The following is a 16,966-nucleotide window of genomic DNA, read 5'->3' as shown; positions in this document are numbered from 1 at the left end:
AGGGACTTCCAGCCACCGACAGGGGGACGTAGGCCAGCCTGAGGGCGGAGGCACAGCCGGACGCACTTAGGGGGGCGACCCAGATCTGTTGCTCACGCACCGAAGTCACCCAGGGCAAAGGAGCTCGTCCTGAACGGGGCGGGGCCTGGGCTGGGAGGGGCCTGCGGTCGCGTCCCGCCCCCAATCTCAGGTCCAGCGGCCGCCAGACCCACGGAGAGTCCGACCTAAGCGCGCGGCGGAGTCCGGATCCTCCCTCGGACCCTCGGACCCTGCCATGGCATCACTGCCGCCACTTCTCTGCCTCTGTGTCGCCGCCGCGCACCTGGTGGGGGCCCAAGGTGAGGTGACCCCAGGCCCCAGCCTAGCCCCCTAAGCGCCCCAACGTCTGGTAGCAGGCCTGGCATGAAGCAGCGCCTGGATAGAGAACCAAGAGACCACTCGCTTCCCCAGGCCTGGGTTCCTTTTGCCAGCTAGGGGGTAGAGGGAGTGGCAAGGCACCAGGAAGACAGCTCAGGGCTGCCTGGGGTGGGGAGGGAAACGTTCTCATTCTCTTCTCTCCTCTAAGAGATGTAGGGGCACCCGGAGTGTGGATATGAACTTCAGGCTCTTCTGGGTACCAGGTGATATCAGGGTACCTATTTCAATCTCAGCCCCAACATCTGGGCCCTGGATCAACCTGTACTGGACCCTCTAACCTAACTCCTCCCTCTTCCACACACACCTGCCATTCAGAATAGAAAGTCTTATATCTGGAACACTCAATTCCAGAGGAGGGAATTGGGTCCATTTCTCAGGCGAGGAAACTAAGGTTTCAAGAGGAAAGGGACTGGTAAATTCATTGCCCAGCCCAACTATCTTAGACAACTTGAGACCACTTGAGACTCAGGCTCAATTCCAAAGACCTCCTGAGGGCAGGGTGGGCCCCAAGTGCAGGGATGGAAGGTAGAGTGAGGGAAAAATTTCCAACAGGCAAATGGACAAAGGGGAATGCAGCTCAACCTGAGGGCAGAATACACCTAGGGAGAGAACTTGGTAAGGGGAGCAGGGTAGACAGACTTCCAAGGCCCACTGAGTTGGGGCTGTGGTGTCAGAGGGAGGTTTCCTGGAGGAAGGGGTGCAGCAGTCCTTGGGGTCAGCAAGGGCTTGGTTCTGGCTTCTAAAGCCTCAGTTTTCTCCCCTGTGAAGTAGGGATGATCATGGCAGCACCATGCATAAAAAGAGCTCACAGGGTTCCCCATCAGCACTTCTTCCTTCCCCCACTTCTCACCCTTTCCACAGGCACCACCCCCATTGAGGAGCCCATGGAGACCATGTGGGGCCTTGAAGGTCCCTCACTGCACCCTAGTCAGTCCGCGTTAGCCCTGGAGGATTGGGAAGGTGAGTTATCCAGGGTCTCGGTTTTGGTTCTGCTATGGACTGTTGTGTGAGCTCTGGCTTGTGAGGACATATGAGGAGGGACACAAGCTGGGTGAAGAGCCCAGAATCATTCTGGTCTCTGGACATGACAGCCCCTGGAAGTGGTGCCCCAAGATGTCTAAGTTTAAGGAGCAGGGAGGTGAGAGTCCAGTTTGTTTGTCAAGGAGGAAACTGAGGAGGAGTGGTGGTGGTATGTTGGGCCACATGTCCGGACCACTCAGGAAAGCACAAGTTCTGGAACCTGGGTCTCTAGTATCCAGGTCAGGGAAGTTCTGTTTGGTTGCTCTTGAAGCAGAAAAAGGGTGAGCTCTCTCTGGGGGATTAATATAGGGGGCCAGTCCCTTCCCACCTGTGCTGAGTTCAACCAGGCAGTGAGCAACGCCAGAGCTGGTGCTAACTGGGAGCTTCTAGGTAGTGACACAGCTACGGCTTGTGTCTGGCCGGCTTCTCCAGCTGCCTTTATATCTCCTCACACCTCAGGGGTTCTGAATTCTGAAGGTGAGGACAGGTGAGACAGTGGCAATATCTCTGGCTTCATTGAAGCACCAGCTCAGGCAGTGGGTAACAGGTTAAGCTCTCGGTGACCCCTTCACAGCTTCTGCCCTTAAGGGCTCTGAATAAGGGACCGTTGGCCTTTGGCAGGCTTTGCTAGCCCTCTCTCTCTCTTTGGATTGAGGAGGAAGGGAGGGTTCATGCTTAGACTGCATGTAAGGCCCGTACCACGCAGGTGGGGCCCGACAGGCTGTGGTCCGAGCCCCAGCGCCTATGGTGCCCGCAGAGGCTAGCGAGTGGACATCCTGGTTCAACGTGGACCACCCGGGCGGCGACGGTGACTTCGAGAGCCTAGCTGCCATCCGCTTCTATTACGGGCCGGCGCGCGTGTGCCCGCGGCCGCTGGCGCTGGAGGCGCGCACCACGGACTGGGCCCTGCCTTCCACCGTCGGCGAGCGTGTGCACTTGAACCCCACGCGCGGCTTCTGGTGCCTCAACCGCGAGCAGCCCCGCGGCCGCCGCTGCTCCAACTACCACGTGCGCTTCCGCTGCCCGCTGGGTGAGGACAGGGCTCAGGGAGGGCGGGGCCTGTATGGGGGGGGGAAATCGGGAGACCCGTGGGGTTCCAGGTAGGTGGGGCCTGAATGAAAGATGTTGAGGAGGACGCCAGGGGCCTGGGCGTGGCTAGGGAGAAGCAGGGTTCTTTAGGGTAGTGATCCCCAACCTTTTTTGGGCCACGGACTGGTTTAATGTCAGAAAATATTTTCACGGACCGGCCTTTAGGATGGGACGGATAAATGTATCACGTGACCGAGACAAGCGTCAAGAGTGAGTCTTAGACAGATGTAACAGAGGGAATCTGATCATTTTTAATTTTTTTTAATTTTTTATTTATTCATTTTAGAGAGGAGAGGGAGAGACAGAGAGAGAGAGGGAGAGAGAGAGAGAGAGAGAGAGAGAGGAGAGACAGAGAGAGAGAAGGGGGGAGGAGCTGGAAGCATCAACTCCCATATGTGCCTTGACCAGGCAAGCCCAGGGTTTCGAACCGGCGACCTCAGCATTTCCAGGTCGACGCTTTATCCACTGCGCCACCACAGGTCAGGCAAATCTGGTTATTTTTTAAAAATAAAACATCGTTCAGACTTAAATATAAATAAAATGGAAATAATGTAAGTTATTTATTCTTTCTCTGCAGACCGGTACCAAATGGCCCACGGACTGGTACCGGTCCGCGGCCCGGGGGTTGGGGACCACTGCTTTAGGAGGATGACCTTAGCAGAGGGTAGGACCCGATAGGGGTGGGACTTTAGAAGGGAGAGGCTCTGAATAGCTGGAGTTCCAGGTGGTGGCAGGAAGGGGCACCCAGGAGTAGCTACCTCTCGCTGCGCTCATTTGTTCATCTGTAACAGCTCCAATTCTGTTGGGGTGTGTTTTGAGCCTATTAAATGTGTGCGAAATGCAGAACAGCAGGCTAACATCGGAGAGTTTACCGGGGTGACAGGTACCTCAACTGCACCTTCGACGGGTGCGCCTGGGGGAGAACTGTTGGAAGCAGTGGACAGGACTTCTGCTTGGAGTGCCCTTGGGTACACGTGGCGGGGGCGTCCTCCGGTCCCACATTGTCACCAGATTTCCAAGGCGCAGTCCCTAGGGTGAGCGGTAGCCTGACCCTCCCCAACCTCTCTTCCCGCAGAGGCCGCATGGGGCTCATGGGGCCCGTGGGGTCCCTGTTCAAGGAACTGCGGGCCAGGTCGTCGTTTGCGTCGCCGCCTGTGCCCAAGCCCTACTGGCGATACTTGTCCTGGGCGTCCCCTGGAGGTGCAGAAGTGTGTGCGACCTCGGTGTTCAGGTAGGGGGGCGGGTCCTGAATTTTCAGGGGGCGGGGCCAGTTGAGGGAGAAACTCAGAAGGGAGGGGCTAGGTGGGAGCCTTGTGGGCGGGGTCTGGAGGAAGGAGGCGGGGCCTGAGTGCAGGAGCAGGGTCTGGAGGGACCCAACTTGGTTCACAAGATTGGTCCTTCCTTTCCTTTTGGGCCCCCCTTCTTGTGTACATCTGGACGGGTGAACGCCCCGGGGTCGTATCCAGTTTTGGCACTTCTGAGGGGGTCGCTTCCCCTGGTGGACATAGACACACACAGAGAAGCCGGCTCACACACTTGAGGTCTACACACTCGGCATTTGCAGCCCCTGCCTGTCCCTTACACCCACGCGGGCACGCGCTTACACCCTGGCAGACACGATACTCAGGCCCTCCCAGGGCCAGACACCAGGCCAGCCAGGAGGCGACTGGAAATTCCGATCCGGCCTGGGCTCCACAAACACGGTCTGGAGACTGTGCCGGCAGAGCCTGCAGCCAGGTGGGGGAGCATGGTGGCCAATACGGTGGTGGGGTCCCCACCCTACCCTGCCTGGCTCTGCCCTGAAGTTTCCAGTGGAATTTTCCATTTTATGGAGAAACCGCAGGATTGGGAAGGGAGGGAAATGTTCTGGGCCCAAGACCCAGCCCCTCACTGGTCCCCATCCCCCACCTGGACATTTTCTCTCGTGTTGGAAGGAGCCCCTTGGTCCTGTGAAAGTCACCTCTCCTATCCCCTTCTCCAAGTCATCTTGCCCTTCTGGTCCTCGGGTCTCTCCCTGCTCAGCCCTAACAGTCAGCCCCATGTTCCGCCTCACATTAGGGGCTGTTCCAAGCAGGGTTATGCTGAGACACCTTTGCTATGTAGACCCCTGTGCCCCTCTGTTCTCCCTGTGTCCCCCAGGGTGCAGCCCCAACACATGCAGATGCCCCAATCACATCCTCCTGGGCTCAGTGGTCACCTCATCTGGTCAACCGCTGCCAGGGGCCAGAATCTTCCTGAGAGACTGGCCTGGCACTGTGGTTACCAGTGATGCCCATGGAACCTTTCATATGCCTGGAGTCTGTGCCAGCAGCCAGACCAACGTCAGTGCCCAAATGGATGGCTTCTCTGCTGGTGTGGCCCAGGCCCAGGCCAACAGCTCCATATCAGCTGTGGTCACTATTGTTCTTCATAAGTTAGGTAAGCACCTTGTGGCAAAGGGGGTGAGGGGACCAAGGAACTGGGGAGGAAGTTCTGGGGTGATGCAAAGCACTTGGGACTGGGATGATATTTTAGGGCAATGTCACTAGGGGAAGAAATGAGATGTGATGCAGTTATTGAAGGTGCAAGGTAAGACATGGAGTTGCAGAGGGAAGCACTAAGATGGGGCTCATCATCTTGAGCAGATGTAGGGTGAACTTGAGTTGGGGGAATAAGGTGTCCTTGGAAAGGAGAGGGTGAACCCTGCTCTTTGGAGGGGTCCTTGGGAAAAGCTTGGATGAGGCAGTGCCCTGACCTTTGCCACCTTTGCCCTCAGAGAAACCCTACCTGGTGAAGCACCCTGAGTCCCGAGTACGAGAGGCAGGCCAGAATGTGACCTTCTGCTGCAAAGCCTCAGGCACCCCCATGCCCAAGAAATACTCCTGGTAAGTGCCCCCACCCCATGTTCAGTGGCCTCGTGCCTGCTTTGGTGTTGGATTTCTTGTGATATGTGGTGCCTCAGAGACCTGGAGGGAGCAGCTCTGCACCCTCCCTGGGCTGTGCCAATGGCCCCCATGGTGTTGCCCACCTGCCACCAGGTTTCACAACGGGACCCTGCTAGACAAGCGAGAGCACAGGTATGGGGCCCATCTGGAGCTGCGGGGGCTGCGCCCAGACCAGGCAGGCACCTACCACTGCAAAGCATGGAATGATGCAGGCTCCGTGCACTCAGGTTCCGCCGTGCTCATCGTGCTTGGTGAGCAGCCTGCCCCCTCCTCCCAGCAAGCCCTAACTCAATCCCAAAAGAAGACTCAAAGTCAGACTGATTTTGGACCTTGCTGAGTCTGATCTCAGGCCCCTCTAAGCCACTGACCCCAGTCCAATTCCCCATCCTTGGTCTCAGATGGAGACCTTCACTTACTCTGATTAGGCTTATTTCTTGATCTCCATCTCCAGCCTCAGGACAGCCAGCTTGTGACCCTCAGCCTCACGAGCACCTCATCAAACTCCCAGATGACTGCAGTCAGCCAGGCAGTGGCCCCGCCTATCTGAATGTGGGTCTCTGCCTTGATACTCCCTGCCCTAGCCCTGCAGGCTCTAGCCCCAAGTGTGGAGATGCAGGCTCCCGTTGCTGCTCTGTGCATCGCCTGGAAAGCAGGGAGATCAGTTGCTCCAACTACATCCTTCCAGTTAAGGTGGTGACAGAGTGTGGCTGCCAGAAATGTCTGCCCCCCCGGGGGCTAGTCCAGGGACGCGTGGTGGCTGCTGACTCAGGGGAGCCTCTGCGCTTTGCCCAGATCCTGCTGGGCCTTGAGCCTATCGGATTTACCTCCTACCAGGGTGATTTCACTATTGAAGTGCCGCCCTCTACCCAGCGGTTGGTGGTGACTTTTGTGGAGCCCAGTGGTGATTTCATGGACACTGTCAGGGTCCTGCCTTTTGATCCTCGAGGTGCTGGTGTGTACCACGAGGTCAAGGCCATGCGGAAGAAAGCCCCCGTCATCTTAGATGCCAGCCAGAGCAACACGCTCCCCCTTGGGGATCTGGAAGAAGAGCCCCCTTTGGGCGAGCTGGTCCTCCCACCTGGAACTTTCTACAGAACCAATGGAGAACCTTTTTCAGGGGCTGTGGAGGCCCGGGTGACCTTCGTGGATCCTCGAGATCTCGCCTCGGCGGCTGCTGCTCCCAGTGACCTGCGCTTTGTGGACAGTGATGGTGAGCTGGCCCCACTGCGCACCTACGGCATGTTCGAGGTGGACCTACGGGCTGCCGGCTCCACCGAGCAGCTGCAGGCCCGGCCTCTGACTGTGCGTGTAGCCACCGGCCAGATCCACATGGCGGGCCACGTGGAGGCCCTCAAGCTATGGTCGCTGAATCCTGACACAGGCTTGTGGGAGGAGGAGAGCAGCTTCCAGCGTGAGGAGTCGTCAGCCCCACGGGTCCGCCGCGAAGAACGCGTCTTCCTAGTGGGCAATGTAGAGATTCGAGAGCGGCGTTTGTTCAACCTAGATGTGCCGGAGCGCCGCCGCTGCTTCGTGAAGGTGCGCGCCTATGCTAGCGACAAGTTCGCCCCTAGCGAGCAGGTAGAGGGCGTGGTGGTCACACTGGTCAACCTGGAGCCAGCTCCAGGTTACTCCGCCAATCCCCGCGCCTGGGGCCGTTTCGATAGTGTGGTCACAGGCCCCAGCGGCGCCTGCCTCCCAGCCTTCTGCGACGCAGACCGGCCAGACGCCTACACAGCCCTTGTCACAGCTACCCTGGGCGGAGAGGAACTGGAACCCGCCCCATCCCGGCCTCGCCCACTCCCGGCCACCGTGGGCGTGGCCCAGCCCTACCTGGACAAGCTGGGGTACCGCCGAACCGACCACGACGACCCTGCCCTGAAACGCAACGGCTTCCGCATCAACCTAGCCAAACCCAGGCCTGGCGTCTCTGCTGAAGTCAATGGCCCGGTATATCCTTGGCGCAGCCTGCGGGAGTGCCAGGAGGCCCCAGTGACTGCCAGCCACTTCCGCTTCGCACGCATGGAGGCGGATAAGTATGAGTATAACGTGGTCCCATTCCGGGAGGGCGCGCCAGCTTCCTGGATCGGAGATCTCCTGGCCTGGTGGCCCAACCCCCAGGAGTTCAGGGCTTGCTTCCTCAAGGTAAAGGTCCAAGGCCCACAGGAGTACATGGTACGCTCCCACAACGTGGGGGGCAGCCACCCACGCACCAAGGGCCAGCTCTATGGGTTGCGGGATGTCCGCAGCATTCGAGACCCCCAGCGCCCTGGAACGTCTGCTGCCTGCGTGGAGTTCAAGTGCAGCGGGATGCTGTTTGACCAAAGACAAGTAGACAGGACGCTGGTAACCATCATGCCCCAGGGTAGCTGTCGTCGTGTGGCCATCAATGGGCTCCTTCGAGATTACTTGGCCAGGCACCCCCCACCCGCCCCGACTGATGACCCAACCACCTTTGCCATGCTGGCCCCTCTCGACCCTCTGGGTCACAACTATGGTGTCTACACTGTTACTGACCAGAGTCCAAGGCTGGCCAAAGAGATTGCCATTGGTCGCTGCTTTGATGGCTCCTCTGATGGCTTCTCCAGGGAGATGAAGGCTGATGCAGGCATAGCTGTCACATTCCAGTGCCGGGAACCACTGGCTGGCAGGCCCAGCCTCTTCCAGAAGCTGCTGGAGTCCCCAGCAACAGCACTTGCTGACATTCGCAGGGAGATGAGTGAGGTGGCCCAGGCACAGGCCAGAGCTGAGGGTCCCCTCCGCACCCGCCGGGGCAGGACCTGGCAGTGACCTGGGCCCCAGCTATGCTCCTCTGCCTTGCTCCGGACTCCTCTATCTCTGGGAAATTGCATCCTCTTCTCCAGATGTCCCCTCCTTGCCCCCTGCTCAGAATTCAGAGTCAATTCCAATGGTGGAAAAACCAAGCAGGAAATTATTGCTGTGATGTTAACTGGAGTTTGAGTTTATCCTGACTGTGGGACCAGCATCCTGGGAGACTGTGGGGGCTGGAGGGAATGGCTCCCAGATTACATGTCAGCTCTGATTTCAATTTTATTTTGACCCTGATTTCAAATATTCTATCCCTTGGGATTTCTGACCTTCAGCCTAAAGCTCTCTGTGTGTCACTGAGCTGGGCGTTTTATCAGGTCTTAGGCCCCAAGCTTTGTTCTTGGGGTTATTTATTGAAACAAAGCCTATGGGGTTTGTCATGGAAGTAAATGGGAAGTCCAGGCCCAGTGAAGGACTGGGGAAGGGGCTTTTTGGTTCTGGGGTTAGGGGGCACAGTTCTCATGTTTGGTGCTTGGACCCCTCAGGGAGTCAGGGGCAGGGAATCAATTAAAGATGCTTCATTTCTAACTCATGGTGTCAGTGTCCGGGAGCAGAGGATGGAGGCTGTGGTGGCCAGACCCAGACATATCTTGGCAGAAGAAGACCCCAACACACAAGCAAATTCATGTGCAAACAGCTCAAGGGCCCCCAGAAGTGACCGGATATGCCTCTCGCAGGCCTGTACCCCACCCTCACCCCTGCTCTGGCTGAGGCATGCAGAAGTGTGTCTGTGACACGTGTGTGCAGAGCTGACTCGTGAGTGGCCGGAACCTGTGCAGCCCTGACCACTGAACACAGTAGCAGCTCTTGCCCTGGCCTTCTCAGAACGTGGCTGTGTGCCTGGGGCTGCTATGGGGAAGGAGGGGCCCTGACAGGGTTGCATGCCCCAGGTGGCTGGAATTGAGGCTACTGTGGACTTCCTAAGCTGAGGCCACAGCTGCCTTACCCTAGGCCCCACACCTTGGCCAAGTGATACCATCTGACCTCACCAGGACCCTCAGTCTGGAGGCGGCAGAACCATCACTTGCTCTCGCTCTGTGTACATGGTTAGGTGAGTCCTCCTGGCACCCTACAGGGCAGGCACTGTTCTGATCATACCTCACTTTCCAGACAGAGAAACAGAGGCCCCAAAAGGGAGGCTAAGGGCTTCGTGGACCCTGGAGTGAATCCCAGCAGGAGTGGGGCTCCCTTGATGACCCAGCAGCTCCCTGAGCACACATGTGACTCCTTTGGTCTGGAGATATTGGCCCCTGGAAGCCATCAAAGTGGCATTGTTGAGAACCTGGGATGAGAGGCATTTTTCCTGGTTGATCACCCTTGGGAAGCAGTAATGAAAGGGAGCCCATGAAATTCTTGGGCCTTCTGCATACCCACTCACCCACTTCCCCTTCTGTCACCCACCCATCTACTCAGCCACCTGCCTGCTTGCACCCCTTCCTATTACCCTACCGTCTGCCTGTCCAGATCTAGAGGCATCACATCTGTGTAAACACTAGAGGCTTAGAGAGGGCCCAGCCTTGGCGGGGAGATAGGCTCACATGTAGACCCCAACACAGCCTGCTAGCTCTTCTCCATCTGACAACTCCCAACCTCTCCCACCTCAAACCTTTGCTTAAGCCATTCCCTTTATGGGAACACCTGCCTCTGCCTGGGCAGTACATGTGGGGCTTGGAGAGTCAGGGAGAAGATGGCAAACCCAAGGGCAACAGCCCCAGTCTGTGAGGGTGGGCCCCGAGGCTCTGCTGGAGTCAAGGTTTGGGAGACCCCAGGTGCTGGCACCCCAGCCTTGTCCTGGATAGGCTGTGATGGACAAGAGAGGAGAGATGCTCTAAGGCCCCTCAGGATCCAGGAGACATGTCTTCTTTATCCAGACCTTACTGTGTCTATACCGCTAGCTGACAGGCTCAGAGGGGCAGGACCCTGCCCAAGGTGACCAAACTCTGAGTCCGCCTGCCACAAAGCCCTGCTCAGGGCTGTCTGTTGGGGTTTTGGGGAGCAGCAGGAGTGGGGGGGGCTCCTATTGCAGCCAGCAGGCGAAGCTGGCTTTCAGGCCAAGGGTAATGAGGTGTCAGGCTCCACAGTCAAATACCTTCCATTGAGAAAGTATTGGGGCCATGGCTGATGCCAGGCCTGGGGCAGACAAGTTTGGGGTAGACAGCTAGCCCTCCTTCCCTGGGGTGGGCAGGGGTGGGTGAACGTCATCCTGAAACCTCCTCTTCAGCCGCTGTGGCTGGGCCAGGAGTGAGCAGGGGCTCCTGGAGGGAAGTGGATCAGGGAGGGTATTCCAGGTGGAGGGCCCAGCCCAAAACAAATGCTTGGCACCAGACAAGGACTGTCCTCCCCATCTGCTGACAACTCTTCAAAGGATAACACCTAGCCCCAATTTTCAGATGAGAAAACTGAGGCTCCAAGAGAAAGAAGCCATCACTCTGAGCTTCCAGCCCAGAGCCTCTTCACACTGCCTCGTGACCCCATTCTAGCAGATGAGCCAGGAGTTCCCCCACCCCCACCAGAAAGTTGGCCATCAGCCTCCTGGTAAACTCATTGCTCTCTCCACAGCTGAGGCTGCCAGACCACACTGCTCAGCCTGCAGGGAGCAGAGGGCATGAGGCCCCCCGAAGACCTAGGCTCTGAGCCACCCTGAAGTCAGCTCAGGGCACAGGAAGACCCTTGATCCCTCCAACAGCATTTTAGACTTCTATAACTTTAGAACCAGGGGTTCTTAAAATTCCTAGCGAGCGGAGTGTGAGAAAAATCTTGGAATAATGCTTAAAACAAGAGAGTCTTAAAACCACAGAATCCAAGAGGTGGAAGATAAAAATGAACACACATTGAGTGCTGACTGGATGCAAGCTCTCCTTGCTCCCCAAGGCCTAACTCATGTTAAGGGCACCTAATATTTATTTATTGTCTTGGGGTTCAAAATAGGCTTTTAGGAGGGTGAATTTCACAATTATCTCCATTTCACAGCTGAAGGGACTTTCCTAGGGTCACACAGCAAACAGGGACACTATGGGCTGGGAAGAAGGGCAGTGTTTCCCAGAGAAGGGAACATAGGCACTGGGTTTTGAAGGATGTGTAGAAGTTTGCCAGGTAACAAAGCAGCAAGGGCATTCCAGGCAGCTGGAAACATGTGAAAGCTGGAGGAGGAAAAATTCAGGTGGGCATGGAGAGCAGCAGCAGAAGGGCGACAGAGAGGCGAACGGGCTTTGAATACTGAGTAAGGATCCTGAGTTGTCTCTGGCGAGTGATTGCGAGCGAGGGGAGGTGCCAGAGCAGGGCAAGTTTGCAATTTCTTATAACAAAGACTCCCCTGGAGCTGTTACAGTCTGAGGCTTGTTGCAAAGTGTTTATTTAATGGAACTAGGGTCTGCTCCCTCCCATGTGGCAGCCTTTGCAGGGTTCAAACCCTTCAGCCTAGCGCCCCCTCCCCTCCTGCCTCCTGTCCTGGCTGAACGTCGCTGGCTCCTCCATTGGGGCCTCGTGGACCTGGCGTGGCCGCCCACCACTTCCCCAGCCCTGTCTGTCTCTCTCATCAGCCCTTGGAGTTGGGTATGACCTAGTCTCAGACCCCTAAGTCTGGAGCCAGCCTGGCGGGGAGACCTGGCTGTAGTTGGGTCAGGGGAATGGCTGGTTTTAATGGTGGAAACAGAGGCAGAGTGACAGTAGAGAAAGAGCAGTCTAGGTCAGTGGTTTTCAACTTCATGTTCGTGGATCAGTGCCGATCCACCAGAAATTTTGTGCCAGTCTGTGAAAGAGTTAACCGCCCTGATGTTATATGAAGATTACAGGGTTTACATCAGGGTGATTAACTCCTTCGTGGACTGGCACCAGTCTGCGGACCGGTGGTCGAAAAACACCAGTCTAGGTAACTCTTCTGACACCTCCCAGGGCAGGATTTGAGCCAGACCAAAGGGCCTGGGGTGGGAGTCAGGGCAGGCGAGAGGGAGGACTCAAGGATGAGGGAACAACAGACAGACATTTTGAATGGATGCAGAGGAATATACACTACTTTATCCAGAGTCACAGCCAGGTGCAATACAGTGGATATGGCCCACTAGGCACCCTGTTGTCATGCCCGAGGTAACACTGTTCTTGTCACACCCTGTCCCTGTCCTCCCCAGTCAGACACTCCCTCCCACACCACTGGAGCCACCTTCTTGTCACCCATTCATCTACACTATCACTCTCAATTGCAGCCCCACACGCAGTCACCCCGCCCAAGGTGAATGTGGCTTGACTTGCCCAGTGCACTGGTCACAACGAACACACTGGATGCTGTCCAACCTTCAAAGCCGCACAGGCAGATGCACCCTTACAGGCCAATCCATGACACAGAGCATTGACACACCCACAGTCACCCTGCTTTCTCCCCACATTTGGGTACCCTCTGACCCCCACCCCCACCCAGAATGCCCTAATAGGGTGATTCCAGTCCCCTACTACCCCCCAGAATTTGGTCCTTCTAAGCCCACTGTGTCACAGCCAGGTGCACATGAACCTTCTACGTTCTCTGGGCCCTGAGGATGACGGTCCCAGCCCTTTTCCTGGGAAGTCCTGAATCTCTTCCTGCTGATTCAGCCCTGGGGGCTGGCCAGCAGGCGCTGCCAAACCTCAGGTATGTCCTCAAAGGCTGCCTGCAAGGCCTCCACAAAGGCGGGGGTGGGGGCTTCCACTGGAACTCATCTCTTCCCTGGGCCCCAGCCCTCCCTCACCCTAGATGGATCTCGAGGTGTAATTGAGCCTGAGACTGGCTGCTCATACCCGCAGTTCATCCTGGCTGAGCCAGGTTTCCCTCATAAAGGGGCCCTGCTCAGCCCACTCTCCTAAAGACACTGCTTTCTCAGGTGGTCTGGGGACAGTTGGGCTGGCTGCTCATCCAAGGGCCCAGCACAAGGATAGGGACAGACAGAGAGAAACACGCACACACACACACACACTCTCTCTCTCTCTCTCTCTCTCTCTCTCTCACACACACACACACACACACACACACACACCCAGGTGATGGCCAGATGCAGACCTGTGGGCTCACATACTTTTTTTTTTTTTTTTTTACAGAGAGAGGGATAGATAGAGACAGACAGACAGGAACGGAGAGAGATGAGAAGCATCAATCATTAGTTTTTTGTTGTGACACCTTAGTTGTTCACTGATTGCTTTCTCATATGTGCCTTGACTGTGGGGCTACAGCAGACCGAATAACCCCTTGCTCAAGCCAGCGATCTTGGGTCCAAGCTGATGAGCTTTGCTCAAACCAGATGAGCCCACGCTCAAGCTGGCGACCTCAGGGTCTCGAACGTGGGTCCTCTGCATCCCAGTCTGACGCTCTATCCACTGTGCCACCGCCTGGTCAGGCTGGCTCACATATACTTGATACACAGTTCTGGACTGACCCTCACAGAGCCCCATTCTGAGGAGCAAGACAGAGCAAGGCAGAGGTACCCTAGCTGTAGGATCAAAGTTGGGTCAGCAGGAGGGCCAGGGGCTGGGAAAACCCAGAGGAGGGTTCAGGGAAGGCTTTCTGCAGGAGAGGGCATTTGATGTGGGCTTTGAAGGATAAAGAGGAATTTGCCAAACCAAGATCGGATGTCCAAAGGTGTTGAATGCTGGTGAGTGTGCCTTTGGTCTATGAGATTTTGAGCAGGGGAGGGACACAAACAACCCCAATCCATTACCTCCCCTTAAGAATATAGCCTCTGCCCTCAGGGGGGCTTTCTTTTTTCTTTCTTTAATTTTTTTTTTAAGTGAGAGAAGGGAAGATAGTGAGACAGACTCCTGCATGTGTCCCAACTGGGATCCACCGGCAACCCCCGTCTGGGGCCAATGCTCAAATCAACCGAGCTATCCTCAATGCCAGTTGCCGACCTAAGACCCACCAAGCTATATTCAGCACCTCCCCGGGGCCAACTCTTGAACCATTGAATCCACTGACTGCAAGAGGGGAAGAGAGAAAGAAGGGAGAAAGGAAGGGGAAGAGAAGCAGATGGTTGCTTCTCATGTGTGCCCTGATCGGGGATTGAACCTGGGACGTCTGCATGCTGGGCCAACGCTCTATCCACTGAGCCATCTGTCCAGGGCCTAAAATGATTATTTATTGGTTTCAATGAGAGAGGAAGGGAAAAAGAAAGAGACAGGAACATCGAGTTGTTCCTGTATGTGCCCTGATCGGGGATTGAACAGGCAACCTCTGTGCTTTGGGATGATGTTCTAACCAACCAAGCTATCTGGCTAGGGCAGGGACAGAGGGCTTTCAATCAGAGGCAGAGCTAGACCCAGCCGGGAGGGATAGAAGAGGCTTCAGGTTTATGAAGTACTTGCTATGCACTGGATTGTATTCTAGCAACAACCCTTTAAGGCAGGTTCCACTATTATCCCCATTTTACAGCTGAGAAAACCAAGGCTAAGAGAGGGAGTTACCTTGCCTAAGACCCCACGAGAGGGGTTCACACATAATTGTGGCCTCTGACCTGCGATTGTAGTTGTTAACCTGCTCTCAAGCTGACCCTAGAGTTTGAAGGACAGAACAGTAAGGCTCAAGTAAATCAGCTTTGCCTAGGGTTTGCATCTGGGGTCCTTTGCATTTGAGGTCCTGGTGGGGGCCTTTGCATATGGGGTCCTGGTGGGGGATGAAGACCCTCTGTATGGAACACACAAGCTCCACTGGGCCTGTTCAGCAAGATTGTCCCCCATCGCTTGTCACTTGGCTGCTGAGTGTATTTAATGAGGGGTTTTTAGGAAGAGGGAGGACCAAGTGGAGGCCCGAGGGTGCTTCTCCAGGCCTTCTGGGAGGCTGAGGCCCCTGTCCTTGGTCCGCACCCACTGTCTGGCCCAGCTGGAAACAAACACTTGGAAATGACCGACCCAGTGGAATCTAGGTTGTGGTCAGACCATGGCTGAAGAAGCCACTGGAAAAACATGCAGTCTACGGGGCCAGGCCCAGCTTACGTTTCACCAGGCAAGAGCGGCCTGCCGATGCCCAGAGCTGAGGAATGTTCACTCCCTAGCTCTTTGGAACCTGTTGTTAGACCAGGGAATCCAGTGTTTGGGCGGTACTAACTTCGGTCTCCTGTCATGAGGCTGTGACCTGCCTCCTAGTGTATCCTTGGAGAATCAGGCCTCTTGGCTTGGCTTCCTAGCCTAGTTACTTTTGGAGATCCCTTGTCTGCTTGCTTGTTCCTGACAATGGGGAGCTCACCCCTTCACCGCCATTATACCCAGCAGCCAGGAGCCTATAATTGGACTGATATCACACAGGAGGCTCTGACTTCCTTGACCACATGGAGGAAGGCCAGGGCAGCCTCAGTATACCCACCCCAGACCCTTCTGTGTGTCTGACTCTCTTCAGGGCTTCTGGACTTCCCCCAGGCCTTTTGGGTTCATGTGTTCCAAGTAGACCCGAATATCTCTCCCCAGAATGTGCACCTTGGCTCGTGGATATGTTTCAGCACTGCCCACCTGTCCACCTGCCTTGAACCACAGCTGACAGGTGGCTCACACATCTGCCCAGTGGCTCTGAAGCACTTGCATCTCTTCACTGACCCCTCCCAGTAAGGCTGTTCCTGTTATTGCTCCACTTTGCAGATGAGGAATTGAGGCTCAGAGGGTTCACTTGGTGTCCTGGAGTAGCAGGGGCTGATTCTGGAAGTAGAATCCAGTGCCCTGCTGGCTCCAGGATAGGAGCCTTGTCTTTTGGGCCAGGGAAACCCCTGCAAAGGAAGAGCTACAGCCTGAGCCACATTTTTGGGCCTCAGTGTCTTTGGCTTCCCACGAGCTCTGGTTACAGCCCTGCTCACACACCCTGCATGGCTCTCATGGTTCCTCAGTGGGGGCACGTTCTCTGGTGAACCCTTGATGGGTCACCACAGAGACCCCTGAGCAAAAAATCTAGACTCTTGGGTCAAACCCAGGCCCTGCCTCTAGTCCACCTCACAGTCTAATTTCCCTTGCAGAGGACTGGGCCAACAACGGCTTCTCTTCTTTAGGTCTTGGTGGTGCTGCCTGATGTGCAGAGGCGCTCAGTATCACACAGGAGAGGGACAGGGATTGAACTGGTATCCAAGGCAGCCCAGCTCCCTCCCTGAGCTGTTGCCTTCCCCCAGGGCTTTGCAGTAGTGTTGGGTGGGAGACATTAAAACTTCCCAAAGCACCTAAATCAGGGCGTTAATTTCTCCACCAGATCTGAGGGCCTCCAGACTTCCTGCAGGGCTCTGGTGGGGCAGACCTTGACATGCCTCCTGGAGTCTTAGTGGAACAGAAATCTTTTCTAGGCATTGGGTATGGGGCTTTACCATGCACTGACGAAGAGGCTCTTAGAATTTTCATCTTGAAATTTGATGTGGGTGACTTTGAAACTGCAAGAGGGTATACAACTGCATGTGAGAGAACTTGAAACTGCCACAACCCACCTAACTTGGGCCTGGATGAACTTCTACAACCTCTAAATTTTCCCATGCACTGGCCCAGGGAATCTGAAAACTTCTACTAAGGCTCCAAATTTACATGCAGGGACGAGGGGCCCACAAAATTTCTTAGATCACTGTCCTGGCCAGGTGGCTCAGTTGGTTAGAGCATTGTCCTGAAGCAGAGGTTGCAGGTTTGATCCTCGCTCAGGGTACATACAGGAGCAGATCGATGTTCCTGTCCTTCTCTCTTTTCATTTCTCTCTCATTAAAATCAATAAATAAAAA

The 16,966-nt window shown here is 55.8% G+C and overlaps 1 protein-coding gene across 1 annotated transcript; it reads left to right on the top strand.

Moving 5' to 3' along the window:
* The first annotated feature begins 262 nt into the window (after positions 1-262).
* On the top strand, positions 263-8,678 carry CILP2 (cartilage intermediate layer protein 2). Its single transcript, XM_066253267.1, has 8 exons — positions 263-338; positions 1,279-1,377; positions 2,195-2,467; positions 3,602-3,757; positions 4,666-4,944; positions 5,282-5,390; positions 5,544-5,701; positions 5,902-8,678. Exons 1-8 carry the CDS (start codon positions 275-277, stop codon positions 8,235-8,237), a joined length of 3,474 nt encoding a protein of 1,157 aa, XP_066109364.1. The 5' UTR covers positions 263-274; the 3' UTR covers positions 8,238-8,678.
* Positions 8,679-16,966: the final 8,288 nt, after the last annotated feature.

This window comes from Saccopteryx bilineata, chromosome 1, assembly GCF_036850765.1.
Source record: "Saccopteryx bilineata isolate mSacBil1 chromosome 1, mSacBil1_pri_phased_curated, whole genome shotgun sequence".
Classification (NCBI taxonomy): domain Eukaryota; kingdom Metazoa; phylum Chordata; class Mammalia; order Chiroptera; family Emballonuridae; genus Saccopteryx; species Saccopteryx bilineata.
The sequence above is the reverse complement of the archived record's forward strand: the minus strand, read 5'-3'. Positions and strand labels throughout refer to the sequence as shown.